Source organism: Vespa crabro, chromosome 6 (assembly GCF_910589235.1).
Source record: "Vespa crabro chromosome 6, iyVesCrab1.2, whole genome shotgun sequence".
NCBI classification, from domain to species: Eukaryota; Metazoa; Arthropoda; class Insecta; order Hymenoptera; family Vespidae; genus Vespa; species Vespa crabro.
Window position 1 is genome coordinate 4,571,839 of NC_060960.1, and position 20,139 is coordinate 4,591,977.

General features: G+C 33.8%; 1 protein-coding gene across 2 annotated transcripts in view; it reads right to left on the reverse strand.

Moving 5' to 3' along the window:
• The window catches only part of LOC124425223 (neurotrimin-like), a 126,143-nt gene that overhangs the window by 38,623 nt on the left and 67,381 nt on the right, over positions 1-20,139 (reverse strand). The window contains exons 2-3 of one of the 2 annotated variants that reach the window (XM_046965296.1): positions 18,977-19,105; positions 13,215-13,312 (exon numbers count right to left, since the gene is read on the reverse strand). In XM_046965296.1, the coding sequence (XP_046821252.1) occupies positions 13,215-13,312; positions 18,977-19,105 (227 nt within the window). The remainder of the gene's footprint in view (positions 1-13,214; positions 13,313-18,976; positions 19,106-20,139) is intronic. The other variant, XM_046965299.1, reaches the window with a different exon arrangement.

Here is a 20,139-nt window from a genome sequence, read left to right on the forward strand (position 1 = left end):
TCAATATTCAGGATGGTTGAAAATGGAAATATGTACCATTTTCAAATCACGAAAACCGACTCTTCTATCGTGTCACATTTGCATCGGATGCATAATTTTCTTATATAAAACTACGTTTCCGTTCGTTTGGTAAGTTGGAACCGAGCTTAAATCGAGAGAGAAAGAGAGAGAGAGAGAGAGAGAGAGAGAGAGAGAGAGAGAGAGAGAGAGAAAGAGAGTTGGATATTCTATGAGCATATATGCTCGTGCGCGTGTTTCTGTGAACATATATACGGATATATGACGATTTATACGATAATTTATATGACAATTTAAATATGCAATAACATCAGGCTAGATATAAAAGTCGTTTGAATGAAAATCATTAATATCATTTTATATACGTATAGCAAATAAAAGACAAACGAATGCTTTGAAGTGTTTAAGGTAAAGAAGAAAAAAATTAAACAGCATTATCGAATGAGATTATTATTTTCGTACTGGTTTCCCTTAGAAAAGCCCTTATAAAGTAGCAATATCGTTGTCGAAATATTCGCCAAGCGAAAAGGAACTAGAACGTCATTTCTTTCTTGAAACCATGCCAACGGGTATATTATGTCCGGTTCAATGTAGCAAATTCTTTAGTTTCCGTTGGTTATTAAGGTAATGCTCATACGATGTTAATATTCCTCTATTTTCTTTTTAATGTGATGATTATATATTGATACAAGATGATCGATTATACATTTATGTACACATACAGACTAGTACCTATGTATACGAAAATTTATTTTCTTATATTAAATAAGCATTGAAAAAAAATACATGAAAAGACAATTACAATCTACAGTTAACAGATTAAACAAGAAAATCAGAGGTTTCTTTTAATCCCCTAATGGCTTGCTAACAGGGATTATGTCATTTTACCGTGATGGAACAATATTTCAGACAACAAAAAATGAAGAAATCATATTCCGTAACTTTGTTCATAAGTTTTTAGAGAAAAAGTTTTTTCAGAAAATCGTGTCGTCGAAATATGTTGTACTTTAATACAGGAATTATTTCATACGATATTATATGTTTTGATATTCAACTTGAATGTTCCACTTTCAGTATGATTTTCATCGAGATAGGAAAAACTCTCGGAAAAAATGAAGATTGAAAATGAAGATCCGTCCGTAGGAATGGTTAGCAGAAACTGTAAACTGTAAATGCATTAGTCGCAATTTTTGTATTAAAAGAACCGAGAGAAAAGGATAGAAAAAGTGAAGTAGAGATAGATTTGACGAATAGAAAAATGAAAGAAGTACAGCTGCAAGTGGTAATGCGTGTAATGGCTAGTACATGAATGCCTGCTGTCCTCTTCTTGTCCGAATTTGTTCTAGGAGTTGAGCTGTATTCGACGTTCGGCGCACTGCCAACACCCTAATTATTCCTAGCCCGTTAAACCCGTTTAGTGCATCGATTTGGCAATCCCCATCATTTTTCGATATATAAAACCTTGTAGGGACACACTGGTGTATTTTCACTAGTAGATATCTTTTTTTTCTTTGGCAAAGCTTCTATTTGATGTAGAATATCCTCCTGTTCTTTCAATGTTTGTATATCCTTTATTTCTTACGGGCTAATATTTTACTAGCACATGGATAAAAATTTAATTTAATTTATTTCATATATTAGCTGAATAATACGAGAAGTACTTCATCAAATCTTAGGGATGTGAAGATGAAGGTTGAATATTTGCATGGTAGAGCTTATTCGGTGAAAATTCTTTTTCTATCGCTTTCGTAAAACGAGTTTAATATTTAAAATAAATGAAATAGATCAAGTAGATCTATTGTTTTTTTTTCTTTTTTTTTAAAAAATATTTGTACCGTCAAAATGAAGTTTATTGAAGATGTTTTTTTTTCTTTTTTTTTTTTTTACTTAAGAAATCGATTTTTATTTAAAAATCTTTAGATATGGATAAAATTAAATTGAGAAAGAGGATGTACGCTAAAGGCGTATAAGCAATTTCTCTCAAAAGTTATCGAAGTCCTCAATGTTCGTATTTCAAAGGAAGACATTTCTTAGCCATGCAACTTAGCCATTGCCCGAGTTTCTCTACAGTCCGTGAAAAATCCATGAACGAAACATCGTTATTTTATAGTTTAATAAAAAGGGTCCAGTAAGGATAAACTTTTACGATCGTCGAAACTACTTGCATTCGAAGTAAATGGGGAAAGTACTAAATGACAGATTCAATTATACCGTTGCGCTTCAAGGAGCAAAATGGCAAATTTAATTCAGGAAATATCTTGACGTGAAGTTCACTAGTTCACTTAGCTAATAGAGTGTTATAGCTGACAGTAATATTGCCTTGCATACGTGAAAGTTCGATTACACTTCGTGATGGCCAAAATAGACGTTGGTCCGAGCTTTCCCGCCATAAAACTAATCCCTTGTAAGATTAGCTGTAAGCTTCTGCGGTTGAATGCGCTATACATGATAATGGCGATACGAGGATACAATCAAAGCGTGAGCGTAGCCTTTAATCCAAGATCTCTTCTCTTTCAAGTTCAGATTCGTACTCTAATAGCATGATTACAATACATTATTCTTTGATGGCCCAACTTATCACATACAAAATAAATCAATTACAAAATATGTGTCTACGTAGAGAAAATATATTCCTTTTTGTTATTCGTTTTACTTTTTATCTTTGTCTTTACGACATGAATATACGTAGGTACTTATAAAGAAATGATATTCCGAAATTATTCTCATTTTTCAGAACTATGTAAATAAACGAAAATGTATAATAAATATGTAAATAAACGAATATTTTTCTATTTCATTAAGTGGAATTACATGTTCTCTTTTACATATTTAGATTTAACACATATATTAGAACATACGTACTGTGACCGTCGTTCTTCAATATAATAATTTTGCAGTGAAATATATATCACGGAGATACAAGAAAATTTACCCATTTTATATTCAAAATTAACGCTGCTATGTTTATCGAAGTGTAAAATGTATTTACATGATGGTATTTGAGATTGGTACAATATAATTTAACGCGACATATATAGAGTCATGTACCTTTTGACATAAAATTAGTTTACTTTTCTTAAGTGTGTTTCGACACATACATATGTATTTTGCTTCTACGAATGACAATTATTTTGTCTGAATTGAATATATATTATAAAATTTATATCGTTCTATAACTTTTTGCAGATAAACATTATTAAAAGTTACAAGGATGTACGATCCTGAATTTATCATTAACCTACTGAGTTTTCATGAAAAGTATATTTGGAATATAACAAAAATCTAAATGTATGTAGATCTCAAAGGTAAAGAAAGATGATGAAAATGTTAGGAGTAATAATAGCCAGCATTATTTTATATGTGATTTTTCTTTTTGTCCTATGCGATGAATGCTCCTTTATCTCTCTTTCTATCTTTTCCACTACATGCAAGAATCTCGTTATAAAATTAATTAGACTGTTTGTAGAAGACAACTATTCACATATAAATTAGAATTCTTGTGACGGACACAGTTTTGCATTTTATTCAAAGGTTACACAATAATTGATTGACTGCATGCTCAATTATGACAATACTTTAAATAAATTAAATATTCTACGTAAAACGTAATAAACTGACGAAAATAAATATAAAATTTAATGGAAATTTACATGTTATTATTTATTTGTAAAATATCAATTACAATTTGACGGAATAAAGCAAACTAAATATTTTTTCTCATCAAAAATTTCATTATAATTAGCTTACCCAGATAATCAGACAAAATTGTTTGAAAGCGAACGAATACGCTTGTTGTCTTAAAATGTCCAAATGTCCTATGCTTGTGGTCACCAGAGAAAATCTCATTAATAATTCATGACTAAATATACATGACATGTCGAGCACCAGTGAATTGTTCAGCTGTCGTTTAAGACAAAATAGAACAGACAGAAAGTACAGCAGATATACCTACATATCACTTGAATAAAGTGACACGTTAAATGCTTGATAGCTCATGAATTCCAAATTTTCGAATTTAGTTTTATGCCTTTTTTTATCGTAATCCGATGATTCGAAAGTTTTTAAAATTGGTTTAAATACAGTTCACATTATTCCTTTGGCACCAATAACGGTCAATAAAAAATAAAGAGAAATCGATTCCATTGCCAGCGTATCTAGCTAATATCAAGATAATAACTATGACTGAACACCGGGCCTACGAAAGAGCCAAGAAACGGAGATGTCCAAACATTATCTCCGTTCTTGTGCCAAAAGCAATTAATCGTTACGATTAAGATCGGATTGGTAGAATGAAACAAAAGTTTGTCGTCGCCTTGGAGAAGAAGATCAAGGAAGTGAACCCGTTTCCTGGATTGGGATTCTAAGATGGCGACAGGAATTCGGCGATCGGTTCTTCGAATTCTTCGTCGAATCGATTTACAAACCGGATATTATCGCGTTCGACAAAAGCTCGCGTCTGGAAAGTCGCTAAGTCGTTTCGTGAACTCGAAAGATATTTTGCTGACGTAATCAAACGTAATTACAAAAGAGAGAGAGAGAGAGAAAGAGAGAGAAATCATAGGAATCCAACTTCGAGATTTTCCTTTGTGAATTTGAATCGATTATTTAAATATCTCGTTCCAGTAGTTTTACATTAATCGAATGTTTATTTATCTTCTCTTGTTTTCGGTAAATGATCTCATTTTTCTTTCGTAGCCTGACATACGGATGTACATGGTATCATTATCGTAGATCAACGGGGGATGTGTGGCGAAGAAAAATCTACCTACGATTTTAGATTCTCTTTTTAATTCAAGCCAGACCCAGTGAGAGGAACGAAGATTAATGCTCCTCTTTGATTGACTTAGGTGTATGGTTAGTAACGTATGCTGTGTTGTGAATGGTAGATTAAGAGAAATGTGTGCAAAGTCTTTTTACATTCAACGATGCAAATCATGTCGTACGTTATCGCAATTTTTAACTTATTCGCATAAACGACGACGTTATATCCATGGTATGTTGTAACGAATGCAAAATGGAGACAAGTGTAATAAATTATTAAAAATGTAGAAAGTGAGATAGAAATAATATTACTAAATTAACAATATATCTACTGATTTGCAAGTAAGTAGATCTGAAACGTTCATTAAATCCTATCTTCTGCCGTCTAATATACGTATGTATGTATGTATGTCCTACATAAAATGATAGGCATCAGAAATTTGTCTAAATTAGAATTGAACGATAGCCACCTACTGTCATTTTCGAAGAGTTAAGAAAAGTCAACACGATCTAAGCAACTATATAGTTTCATGAACGTGAAATAAATTACCTAAATATTTAATCGAATTTTACTTGAGTACGAACAGTGAATATGTTGACCAATTTAAATTAGTTCTCAATGCTCCATTACGCGCGATGAATACTTTAATAGTACTACATTCTGACATAATTTACTAAAATTGTCGTCTAACAAAGTCAACGCATTTGCCCATTAGAAGAATTTTCTTCATGATGTTCCTTGGCCGGCTGAAAGAGCAACGAGCATAAACTCTACTTGGCTCGATGCGCTAGATAAAAGAAGATAAAACTCTCCAAGTAAGCTCTTTCCGATTTTAAGAGTCTCATGAAAACGTTTCGTGTTTACGTACGTGCCTTTCCTCTTTTCTTTCTCTTCTCCTCTTCTCCCTTTAATCGTGAGAAGTTGGTACCTTACCCTCTCTCGCTCTATTTTTTCTTTCCTCCTTTTTACTTCTTCTTATCCCTCTCTTAGCCCTAGTTTCACGACATTTCGAGTGATTTATTTCGTTTCAATTACGTCGAGTGAAATTCCATGTTATGTACTGACAGGTTATGGCTCCTCCTTGATGAGCTTGGCAAAAAATATCTGCGGTATTACGTCGCGGTCGAATTAAATCGTTGATAGAAATTCCATGCAAATTCATCGAACTAATGATGGTCATCGGCCGTTTAATACCACTTCGGAGAAATCGATATCGTTAACGCATTCGTAAGAGAACTAGAAGGATGAAATTTTTTGATTCCGAGGATCGCAAGTCCTTTTCTTTCGATTAACGATATACGAGGAGAGAAGTTAAAAAGACATCTTTTCTGAACAAAAAAGACAACTTTGTTCTATCTATACGCGAGTTTTCTTGATTCTTAGCTTAATCGAACGGAACTAAAGATAGCTAACTAAAAAGAATCGATCTATTATGAAAGATATTGCTGGAAGATATCAGGATAATAGAAAATCAATTGTCTGATACGAAACTTTAGGAAAAAAGTTAGTTATCTTGTTAAATAGATTATAAAGTTACTTCGTCCAATACATGATGCAAGCAAGCGATTAATCGTTAATGCAAGTATAGACATCTCTTTCGTATTTGAAAACATCAACATGGAACCTATTAACGGATAGTATATTCTCTGACTCAGTTTTACATTCAAATGATTAAAATCTCACGAAGATAATACGTTGCGTTAGAGCCACTATGTTGCTATGTTTAAAGCAACATAGTGACATGAAAGCTTTTGTTTCGAGGCCAAATTCAGCTTGACGAATTGTTATATAAATTACATCTTTTGTTTGAAACTGTGTATTCGTTCGTTCGAAATTTTCCGAGTAAATACATAGTCATAGACCAAACCTACTGAAAGCAACTACTGTTTCGATAATGGAAATTCACATTCAAATAATGTAGTTGATATGAAAGAAAAGAAACAAGTACAACAAAGACAATATTCCTGAACAAATATAAAAATGTGCATTTATAAAAAAGTGTAAATGAAATCGTAAAAAGAGCATTCTTGATATATAACATCGAGAAAGTTACTAACAAAAGGGAAGCGATGAAATGTGTTGAAAAAAATAAAAAAAGGAAGATAGAAGAGGAGAAAACGATAACGGTGGATAACGATAAAGACGATAAAGGGCGGCATGCAGGCTAACAAATTTTCAAGGGTTCAAGTTGGTTGGGAAGCGGTCGTAGGTGAAATGAAGTTAATCCTGGGGCAAGCCTAACGCAATATATATTGTCTTACGCGTCACATTATTACGAATAGCATAAGCGACTCTTGCGGTGCCCCTCTCTCCCTTTCTCTCTCTCTCTCTCTCTCTCTCTCTCTCTCTTTCTCCTTCTCTCACTCTCCCTCTCACTTATACTCTCTCCCTCGAGACCGTTATCTTCTCCTCTTGGTGCATCTGCTAGACTACCGGGTAATACGAGCCTCGTATGTAAATTCTATTCTGATTAACATCCTCCAGCAGCAAGCTTGCAAAGGGATGGGTATCCGAGTACAGCCACGGGAAAGATCTTACACGAACAAGGGCGGCGACCCTTTACCATACTGTCTATCTTTTACTTGCCTACTTTCGAAACGCGAATTAGGCTGCCACTCAAAAATTTTCATCCCATTACTCGATGTTCTTCTTATTCTAGCGCTGACATTATTATCATTCTATTTATCAGAAAGAATATTCCGTATTGTTCACATATAATCGCATAGATATAATATGTACACCTTAATGATCATAATAATATTGTGCAAATACGTGTATGCGTTGTAAATATGAAATAACAATTTTTGAGAATTTATGATAGAACGCATTAATACGATGTAAGTTTGACATCGGATATAAAGCAAAAGTGATATTAACAGGAGCAACGTTGGAAGGTGATTCATTTTGCACTAGCTTTTCTCTTCGCAAAGATTTCGCTTTGGAAGAGCTATGGACTTTAGTAGAAGTCTGAAGTAGCATGTAAACTTTATACACTCGTGGAAGATTTCCTAACATAAGAACGACGGGTTTCATGGAAAAGGGTGAGTCTGCAAGATAACCACTGGCATCTCTCTCTCTCTCTCTCTCTCTCTCTCTCTTTATTTATCTATATTTACCTTTTTCTTCTTTTTTTACTTTTATTCTATGTCTACCTATAAAATGTCTAGAAAGAGTCCGAATATCTCGCAGTCCTTTCGAAAGTCTCGACGCCTACCATACTTATACCCTTTCCTTCGGGAATATTGCTCATATTTTTTTAAATGCATTTCGTTTGTCTTCGAAGAAATACGTGCTCTATCTCGGAAAATGGGGAACCGTAGGATCTCTAAGAGGTAGAAAGGATGGTAGGAAAGAGGGACCAAAGTATTCAGTCTCGCGGGTAAAGCATAGATAGAGAGAAAAAGGGGGTAAGAAGGGAGAAGAGGAGAAAAGGAAAAGGGAGAAGGAAAAGGAGGCGGAGTAAGAACCGCCGCTACGGCTCTCCTAACAATAAACTTTCGCGGCGCGCTGTCATTTAGAACGTCGCAAATCTCTAGCCAAGCACCAAATAAGACCCCGAAGCCTTCCTTTCCGAACTGTGCGCCACGAAAATTAAGTGTCCGTTATCCCAGGAGCGTGGTATAATTCTGCCTCGCACGATTCACGTCGTACGACCGCCTTTTGCTTTCTTCGAGAGACTCCATCGTCGATTTTCTCTGGACTTAGTACAAATATATATACATGTGTAGCTGTACGTGTAGTAGTATTCGCTTAGAAAAGATGTACGTGACGTTGGAAGCAATGTCGGCCCTCGAGAAATATCGCGAATTCGTAACCTTTTTCTATTCTTTGTGGAGGGCAAGAATTTTGTCGAAAAGAGAGGCGTGTCGAACTACTTCTTTTCTAAAATATTAGTAAGACTGGCAGAGTAATGAGGAAAACGTGAGTTACTTAAACAATTTTTATCGTTTGAACTGTTTACTTTTGATCAAGAATTTCTACCGAAACATTCCGTTATTATACCGATATTCGAAAAACACAGGTACTCTTATCGATATTTATTGGTAATTCTTCCACTTTTTTTTTATTTTATTACGAATTTTTTTGTGATAAAAAAAAAATTCTGGATTTTTTCTAATCTCGCAATGACGCGTTGTCATAAAATATTCGATCACTGAAAACCTTCCCTTATCACTGTCACTAGGAGTGGTTATAAATCTCTTACCGTGAGAGCGGTCTAAAGAAAACATTCTAGGGATTTGGAATAAAGAAAAAAAAATTGATTTAAATTATAAAGAAAGAAAAACATGATTTAATCTTAACCAACTATGTTCGCAATAAAAAAGAAATCGAAATAAATATCGATACTTTTTCGGTATTCGGTAATTATTATTAAGTTTTAGTATTTATCAGTTTCACTGTTATTTCAGTTTCGATAATAAGTCCCTGCTTTTGACAAAACGATCGAAAGTAAACTACAATAATGTCAGTTTCAATATGACTTTCACTCGCAATTTAGTGCATCAGTGTTTGAAGTTAACAGCATATCTGAAATTATTTAACAGGATATCTTCTAGCTATTTCTTAGTTATCGTATGATTATATTTATTCAACCGGCTACTTATGTCTTAGCGATAAAGTCTAGAAACATAAACAATGAGATACCATGAATTTGGCTCTGCGAGATTATTTCTGCGAAAGGATACCTCAAGGAAAACAATTCGTTGTACTAACTTTCAGAATATTCTCAAACATGTCATATAAACAAAAACATTATTGCAAAATATCTTAACATAAATTCTAAGCGAATATTCCGATAAGGATTATGTAAAATAAATTTTAAAAAATTATTTCAACAAGATCTTGAATTTCCTTGTTTAAAATTTTTGTTTTAAAGAGAATTCTCAAAAACATTTATAGCTAGAAAACTGATTGGACACATATATGTTCTAAAATTTTTATTTCATTCATGAATATTGATAAAATAAACAAAATTCTATTTGATTAAATATCTTAATATCGACATCCAAATCCATTTTCTAAAAAAAAACGACCCACTATCTGTAGAAAATATTTTAAAGTATCTTTTAATTTATTATTTTCTATTATATTTTCAATTTTGCTTAAATACCATTAAGCTCAACACCACGTGGTCTAATGCATCGCCCTTGCTGTAACCTGCCAGCGTCCTATAATCTCACACATTTTAAGCTCGGCACGATGTCTGACAAGTAGCAAGCACACGATAGTGTAAATACGCTTTCGTCTGACACGGTTAATGCCGTCTCAAACGAAGATAATTAGTCAGTTTCCCGGAAATGTTATCTTTAATACCTTTCTATTTAATTTCAATTATATTTCGAATTCAATAAAATGAATTTTATGATTTCCAATATCCTAGATACCTATGAATTGCGATATGATAGATAAAAAGAAAAATCATCAATATTATAAGTGCTTTCATAATTACCAAATACAATGCTGGAAAATGATCGAACTTAGGTATAATAATTCTATACCAATCATCAATAATGTCAATAATTCGTAATAATTCTAAAGCTTAATCAAGAGTTCACAAATGTTGGATTTATCAATCTCTCATTTGCTATCTCTTTCTCTCATTGAAGAAATCTCGATATAAAACGGTACGAAGTTATTATAGTCAGACCACGACTACGTAACGTCAATAAATTCTTAACGAGTTCAAATTCTGAACTTTTGAGATACTCTCATGATTCGCTTCATGAGGAACTCCTACATAACTCGTCCAAGTATCATTTCGACTCGTTAGGAAATAAACTAGCAATAAAGTTGGCTCAGTGGCTCAAGCATAAGATGAAGTATGAAGACAGAGAGAAACAAAGACAGAGAGAGAGAGAGAGAGAAAGAGAGAAAGAGAGAGAGAGAGAGAGAGGAGAACGAGAGAGTGGGAGAACTTGAGGATAGTTCACAGTTCGTCGTGTATCTTGACTGGTACGATACCTTGGGCTTAAACTGCCGTACTTAAGCTAAGTCTACGCCAACTAGAATTCATCTAGAAACATGTTATATCTATTGTATTTTCACTACTTTTGTCTCTGTCTCTTTCTCTTTATTTTTCTCCCTTTCCAAGAAGACATCTACTACCCTTTTACTCCTCACCAGCCATTTCTTCTCATCTTTTACCTCTATCCTTCTAGCAGTCATAGTTCTCGTTTCCTGCACTAACACGATCTCGACTCCTCCAAAACTCTACTCCCTAGCACACTTCCTTACTGCTTTAGAGGCTTTGCACCGTCTTTCCAACGTCTTTTTGCCCATACCCTTTCATTCCTTTGCCTCCTCCTTTTTCCCTTCCTTTCTCACTGTCGTTCCCTCTTTCACATTTTCTCTTTCTCTCTTTCTCCAAAAGAAGATCCGCGAAGCTTTGCAACGACTGCCTTTGCCATTTACAATCGAAATGTAAAATACGCGCGGGACAACGACGGCACGCGTACCCTCCTCTCGTAGTTCCTTCGTTCTCACGATTCGAAGACTTAAAATTTCAGTCTCTCAGCCTTTCGGGATTTAGAGATTTCAACGAGAACGGGACAAGGGACGGAACAGAGATTCGATAACAGTGAAGAACGGCCGGGATTAACTAGGATGAGAGGTTAACTTCGTCGCGTGATCAAAACGATCCATTATACGGTGAGAGATTTTCGAAAAATTCAGAATCACGTTTCTATTGTGCAGAGAAGAATATTGTTGTTATTGTTTGAAACAAGTTACGTCGAAATATGAGAAAGAGATTTACGGCCGAATAGGATATACCTTTCTATTTTTCGCTTATTGTTAGAAAAAGTTTTTCCTTTTTCTTTTTGTAATAGCATCGTCTTCACGAAAATGTATTTGCTGGGAAATTGACGTTCCGCTAAAATGAAAAATGAAATTAATTTAATTATTCTATCCTGTATAATGCTAAGACGCGAGGCATAATAAAATCTTGAAAAAAAAATCCAACAGTTGGTATAAGTGAGCTGTATAGGGAGAAACGCAATTAGAAGTTCTAACACTGTTTCCTCCATATAGCCAGCATTGTCCAGAATCCTAGGATAAAATAACTCCGTTGCCAGAGAAGAATGAAAGAAGAATGAAAAACGAGATGCTATCATGAGAATGAAAAATCGTTATCTTAACTTTAATTTTGGTAGGTTTTATGAAACCGTCATGAACGATGTTTGTCATACGATAAAGGTTATTCGAGCACTTCCCTATTTCCACGTCGTACCAATGAATACTGTTACATCAAAAATGTCTATTTTAACTGTAACCACAGAAACTGCCAGTTAAATTAAACTTCGTTTATCAATGCGTTACAAATCTCCATATTTCGCATCGGATAACTTTCCATATTCGCGACTATGATTCTGTATCTTTCTCTTCCTTTCTTTCGTACACACACACACACACGCACACACACATATATATATATATACAGAAAGAAAGAGAGAGAGAGAGAGAGAGAGAAAGAAAGAGAAAGAAAAAGAAAGAAAGAAAGATGACAGACAGAGAGAGAGAGAGAGAGAGAGAGAGAGAGAGAGAGAGAAAGAAAGAGAAAGAAAAAGAAAGAAAGAAAGATGACAGACAGAGAGAGAGAGAGAGAGAGAGAGAGAGAGAGAGAAAAGAGAGGGAGAGATACTACTGAATCTGAATTACGAATAATATTTGAAATATTTTATTCGTTATTGAAAGAAAGTTTTTTCCTATTGAAAATACAGTTATCCTCTCCCACTAGAAAAACTATAAATTTAAATAACGAATGAAAATTTATATCTTTTTATGCTTTATATAGAAATCAAAAAATGAGTTTATCTTATGGAAAATATAACAATGTCGTTATCAACAACGAGCATGGTACGAATTATAAAATAGAACTTTAGCAGTACATGAAAATTAAAAAAAATTATTCGTTCTCATTCTCGCCTTCGTTCTATTGTAATCACGGTGCATTGCATCTCGCTCTTCTCTCTCCCTCTCTTTCTCTCTCTCTCTCTCTCTATCTCTCTCTCTCTCTTTCTCTCTCTTTCATTCAGAGTGTCAATTCGAAATGTACTTATGGAAGATATTTTTAAACTGATAATACTTGAATAAATCTCAAACGGTTCGGCGATTTCTAAAGTAACAAAGTTTAATTGAAAAGAGATATCATCTGATTCATGCAACATTTCGCAGATAGGAGGGAAACATCTGGTTGGTAATGTATAAAAATGATTAAAGGATTTGGTGCGATCAAATGGTACTTTCTAATACTAGATGTCTCATCGATCACATTTGCAGCATGTAAAGAAGATTTTTCCTTGAAATGAAATGAAGAAGAAAACAGATGAAAAGTGGAAATGCGGTATTAAATGTATAAAGAGCTTACGATGGAAGAAAATTAAGAGAGAATATTTATTAAAGAATAATAATTTGTATTCTATGCTTAATAGTTTACCTTGAAACCAGATAGATTCGAGACAACACAGGTAAGTACAGCTTCTCGTCCCACTGCAACCGTTACATTTGAAATTGAATTGTTGAAGGTCGGCACCTCTGAAACATAATGATATTGTGGTTTAAATAAGTAATTTCTCTCTTCTTTAACATAATTAACATCCAACTGATTGGATAGGTTCTATCGATCAATTCACGATCTTGCTAATCGAAATTATTAACGAAAGTAATAGTCTTGTCTGATCATATCATTCAAGTCTGTCACGATATTACCGAGAGAAATGTCTCTATAGCATGAATTAGAATCGACATATTTGTTATTGGAATTTAGATGAACGAAATTGTGTCGTTTCATCGTGACTTAAGTTAAGAATAACATACCCGTTATACTTATAGAAAGTCTAACAAACGACTATCTTTTCCTTAAGCTGTACGCCTTAGCCTTGTTTCTTCAATACAATGAAAAATAATCGATAGAAAGAAAACTCTTAATTAGTAAGATTCATGTCATCATGATATCGAGAGATTTTTTCTTTTATGATGGAACATTTAATATATAGATTATTCGTAATCTATTGTTCTAAAACGATTAAATCATGGATATCTAATTCGATTACGCAGAATCTTATACCTATCATGGCAAGAGGATAGGCTGAACAAGTGCGGGGATGGTGTGTCTGTACTGCGTAATGCTGGCGCAGAATTCGGGTGGGGGCTCTCGGTATTAGGGAGAGGGGTAGCCTGGTGTGCGCCAACAGATAAGCACTGATCCCAATTACACGTTGAGGCAAAGCGGTTCCCAAGCTGAGCGGATCACGGATTATTGACTCCAGGCCGATTACTCGAACGGTAGCAATACAATCGAAGGATCAATACATCTTCGACTTTTGTGCCTCCTCTCGACACATATAGTATATTCTCTTCGGTGATTCACCAAACGAGACCTTTCTGAATCGACAACGAGGCCGCAAATTACTCCGGCACCTTGACGCATTATTTCTCTGACGATACGAAATTGGATGATGGAAAGGATCAGGTGATCAACGTGAGTCAATTACTCGGCTCGCTGTCTCGTGAAAGCGATCCTTCCATTGATTTACAATCAGATAAATTTGAAAACCACTGGCCTGGAAAACGACGCATTTCCTCCTAGGGATTGTAGCATCGCGCGAAAGCAAGAGAGAAAAAGAGAGAGAAAGAGAAAAAGAGAAAGAATGAGAAAGAGGAAAGATTCACTTCGTTTCCAGCCAATATCTGTCTTAAAGTATCGATCATGAACGTTTTGGCAGAATTGGCACGTATCGTACATCCAGTCTTTCCTTTCATTTTTATTATTAACGATTACTAAAACTTTTCGTATTATATATATATATATATATATATATATATATATATATATAGAGAGAGAGAGAGAGAGAGAGAGAGAGAGAGAGAGAGAGAGACACACATATAGACATAAGAGTTTATTTTACGATCGATAAAACTACAGTTTGAGCAGTTGGTTCTATGGGTAAAGAATTGCGGGAATAATTGTAAACTCGTAAACACGAATCGACGAAAAGTTTGAGCATACTGTCGTGAAGCACTAATTAACGTTCTCCGATTCGTCTGCGTCTCTCATTTTCTTATTTTCGTAAATTCTATCCAGTATCGCAATTAAAAATTCTCGTATAGAATATTAATTTATAAAAAATAAAAGAAACGAACTCAGTTCCTCGTATTTTCTATAGTCCTTCTGATTGATATATAAAACTAAAATATACGTATGAACACACACAGATTCTACACATAGGTATCGCGAATGACGCAATACAGACAAATTGTTTCTGGAATATCATATAAAAGATATTTGTTCGAACAAAATAGCTTCTAAATTTGTTCGAAGAGAAGAGATTCGGTCGTAAAAAAATATGTCGAGTGTGAGTGGAAGTTACGTACTAGCTCGATATTGAGTTATTTGTTAGATAGTCGAGAATATACACACCTGTGAAATTATTCAAACGAACAAAGCGTCGAGATGAGTATTGTATAATTTTTCTCTATATAATTGTAATGAAGTATTTGTAATAAATATAAGTTCATAAAGTGGATATGATATTATGATTGTCATTACCAGGATATAATAAAAAAATCTGTGTATAATTAGAACAAAAAATTAATTATATATATATATATATATAAGTAATTAATTTTATATATATATAATTAATGAATTATATATATAATATATAATATATAATACATATATTATATATTAAAATAATATATACATGTGTATAATTACCTGTAATAACCATTTAAATCTGAAGAGAGATCAAGTCTTTTTTTCATTTAAAAAATGTAAATGAATTGTTAACCGAGCACTCATCCAATTAACGAATGTGACAAATAGAAATGATTCTAGTATTAATTCCCGACGAAGATAAAGTATTTATATATTTAACTTCGCGTATACATTTTCTGGAGCATACAAGAACATTCTACTGTTCCTCATTTTCACATTTCTCGGTTTAACATGCTACCCTATGTACTTAAGCGAGTACGGGCAAGTTAGCGTTCCCTCTGGCAGAAGTGGCACGCGGTGTCGTCGTTCCGCGCGACGTCAAGAAGTTAAGGATAGACAATGGAAAAGTTATAAGCAAAGACGTATTACTTGAGGTTAAGCAATGCAAATTTAAATGTGTACACATGTATGTATGCAGTTGAATATAGTCGAGAATAATTTAAAATGTCGTTTTTGTTTAATACGATATTTACTAGATAATGAAAAATTGATTGACATTGACAATAAATTGACTATCAAATGTCTATATATAAATAAGAGACAAAAAAAATTGTAAAAATAGAGAAATAGTTAGAAGTTGATTATCGTCTCAATCGATTGAACTAATATTTATGGATCAGTAAACAGTCCTCTTGAGATGTACAATAGGAATGTCGTCTGCCATTCTTGGTAATGAACATGCAAATGCTTCAGAAACAATGCCAAGTCCATCTCTATATTTCTCATTGTTCAATGAGAAAAAAATCAAACTCTCTCTGCGAGTTCTCTTCTATGCCGTTAGAAAATCTTACAAGAGATATTACGTTAATATTTAACACGATCAAATAAACTTCATTTAGTATTAAAAAAGAATAAAAACTGATATCATTCCTTTAAATAATCTGTTATGTCCTGGGGCATAATTTAAGATAGTCTGTTCTTAGTCAGTGAAATCTTTACCAGAAATTGACCTAGAGAAACGTGAATCTGTTGCTGAGGGAAGGATAGCAGACAGATCGATAGAATAAAATGAAAAGAGATCTGATAAGTAAATAAGCTGGAAATCGAACGAAGCAGAGAATAGAGTATTAAAAATAAATATTCCAAGTTGCTTATCTTTTTCACAAATGGTAGATTGATTCAAAAATAGATTTGATAAATACTAAAAAAACATCAATATAACTTTCCATCCTAACTTACACATTTCTAATCTTAATGATGAAAATATTAAACATAGAAAAAAGGAAAAAATAAACATAGATTCGTAGAACGTAACAATCCAATTTATTGAGAGCATCAAGATCTCGAAGAAACAGCTCCATTCTAAAACGTCAATCTGGATTGCATATTTTGACTTGGAAACGTAGCGACCTCGTTCCATGAAAATCTATTCGGCAAGAGGGACGTGTGTTTTCACCGAACGTGATGAAAGCGTTGAATAAACGTTGAATAAACAAGTCCGTCTCGGCTATAGATGATAAAGCGATGAATAGAATAAAGTCGGGCAGAGCCTCGAAATACGTTCGATTCCAGGCTTGAGTCCTAAAGTTGTAATGATTGAAGTAAAGTTGTAACGTATTGAAACAATCGACCAGGTCACTTGTGATACAATACTCTTGTCACATTGGAAAGACTCGGACGGAGGAAACGAAAGAGCATGTAATAAAGAGAGAGAAAGTGAGAGTGGGAGAGAGAGAGAGAGAGGGAGAGAGAAAAAAGAGAGAGTAGGAAATAGATTCGAAACAGCACAAGTGATCGCATGAATTCCTGCCGATGATTAATCGTCGCCGACCAGGAAATAGGATTATTGTGTACTGACAACAATAAATGATGTACGCACAATCACTCTAGCCCTCTCGCCCTTCTCTACTTCCCCCTAAAACTCGATTTCTCGATACGAACATTTCCATCACTAGCTGCATCGTCTACCATCTCACGGAAATACATTCGCTCTCCCATTCTCTCATTCTCTTTCTCTCTCTCTCTCTCTCTCTCTCTCTCTCTTTCTCTTTCTCTTTCTCTTTCTCTCTTGTATACAACCCAGACGCATTGTTTTATGACTGGTCTCCGTTCACCGTCGAAAACGAGCTTTGTCATCGACTGGCAAAAGGAGTCTCGGAAAAACGCGGAAAAAGAGATTTCCTGAACGTCCCGAGGCGCATCGACCATTGGAAAAGTTTCGTCTTACCCTGTCACGCTAACTGAGCTTACGAACTTTCAACGAAGACGTAGACTCGGGAAGAAGAGTTATGATACTGACAACGATAATGTTCCAGGACGTTCTACGAATTCGATGATATCGTTCGCTTTTCGTGATATCATTACTATCCTCGAAAAAATAATTACAAATAAACTCATTGTTAATTAAATCCTATTGGAATTAAATAATGACGATAAATAGATATTTAATTTAATTCATATTTTTATTCGCATGAGATAACAATAATTAATAATTGAAAAATTAGAACAATTTGAGAAAATTCATAAAAAAAAAATTTCAGAAAAATTTCTAATTTTAACAATTTTTTTACGTTAAAAAATTTTAATTAATAAAATTTAACTTGCATATATACAGACAATATATGAAGATATTAATCAATGAAATAAAATATTCATTTTTAGATTTCTTTTATTAGAACAGAATATCCGGATGGATACTTTAATAATTGGAAAAGCGTCTATTTAATAAAGAATATGTAGATGATACTTTTTATAAAAATTATTATATGAAGAAGCGATGTGAGAAAAATTCTATAGAACATATAAACAATATCATTTAAACGATCGCTATCGTTTATATCATGTCGATGAAATGGCAATGTGTTAACGTTATTGCATTAATGACATCTAAAGGAAACGATTTGAATGACGTAATTCTATTTGTAAGCTTGCATAACACATACCCGCTTTTCAGTGAATTCGAATATTCTCACGCGTGGAAAATCATTTGGCTTATTCCGGCCAGTGAAATCACAAACAAGATTCTATAAACCGTCACAATATAAACGCCGAATATATTGCATTGGAAGAATTGAATTATCTCTTTGCCAAACGAAGAGAGAAGTTGAGTTGATCGAGAAGTACGATTGGAAATCAATTCGATGACAGTGCAAAATTATGTTAAATTTCTCTATTTAAATGCATATACAAACAATATAACGGGGGAAAAAAAATCGAAAAAGTAAGAAGTATCATAAAAACATACAATATAACATTTAGTTTGATAGAAATGCATAATCGAAAAATATGAAATAAAATCGAAAATAATGTGATAAAAAACTTTTAAAAAATAATTCACAATGAAACGCAAGAAAATTTATTTTGACATTTTTCATATTTCCTGAGTTTATTTTCATTACTATGAGATAACTTAAGAACAAATATATTGATCTCGATAAAATTATGAACGGTTTTCGTAAAAGTGTAAAGTCTGGTGGCAGACTTTCCGTAATTTCGTCTGTTCTTCATCAAGCCAGTAGTAGCTTTTGTACGAAACTAACCTTCTACGTGTCTCTTCGACTTCCGGTGAGCGTAAAGTGGCCTCTGGCAGCGTGGCTTCGCTATCGGCACTACACTAGAGCTTCGCAGAACACTCGGCAATCTCGAGAGAAGCGTGATAATTTGATTGCCTAATGGTAAAAGCAAACAAGAGGTAAGACAAACGGCCTTTGCCACAGGGGGCATTCGAATAGTTACTAGCACAAAGGGCAAACATGGCCGGTCGGTTGAGTTCGGAGAAGGGGAAGGTCTATAGATGCAACGAAGCTGCACCTAGACAAACCTCGTTGTTTCCATCTCTTCTCTTCTCCCTCCATTCTCTTTCTCCGTTCCCCCCTCTATTTCTCTCTCCCTTCTTCCAATCTCTGCATATACCTATTGCATATTACCACTCTGCGAATCGATTAACAAGTTAATAATTTAATAAGAATTCCAATTCACTTGCCACAAGGGAACGCTTCTTGTTGAAGATTAGATATATCTATCAAGATAATATTGACATACGTTAAAAAGAGAAAAATCAAATAAGTTCTTCGTGAAATATTACAATTCTTTTGTAATTAGTATCAAGTTCCTATGATAAAACTGCAATTATTATTTTAATTGAATCAAATTATAACGAAGAAAAAGAAGAGTAGCGAGATAAAATTCAATATTTTTTTAATAGATACTTACATCAATACTTTTATTCGTTTTTTTCTTTTTTAAATTGCAGAAGTGCAGAATCTATAGATACACAGAACTGACGAATCATCATTAGTGGCATCAAGATATTAATATAGCTATGAATCCAATTGTAAAAAAAAAAAAAAAAAAAAAATATAAAAATGTATTCCGTATCACGCGATATAAAAGAAACTTAAAACGATATTATTTTACGGCAATATTCCAGTGACGAATTTTATGTGTCTTTTTTTCATGACATCAAATCAAAATATTGCTAAGTTATTGCATTATTTTAATTAAGAATTCGTATGGAAATTTCGAAGATACGTTTAACCTCTGAATGCGAGCAACTCTATCGCCAACGAAGCACATTACCATGCCAGTAAAGGATTTTGATGATCGGACATACCCTACATATACATATTGTATATATCAGGATTCACTCGAATAGCACGTTTTGGCGCGAAGCGTGGGTACTGCCGGTGGTTTCTGGATGAGC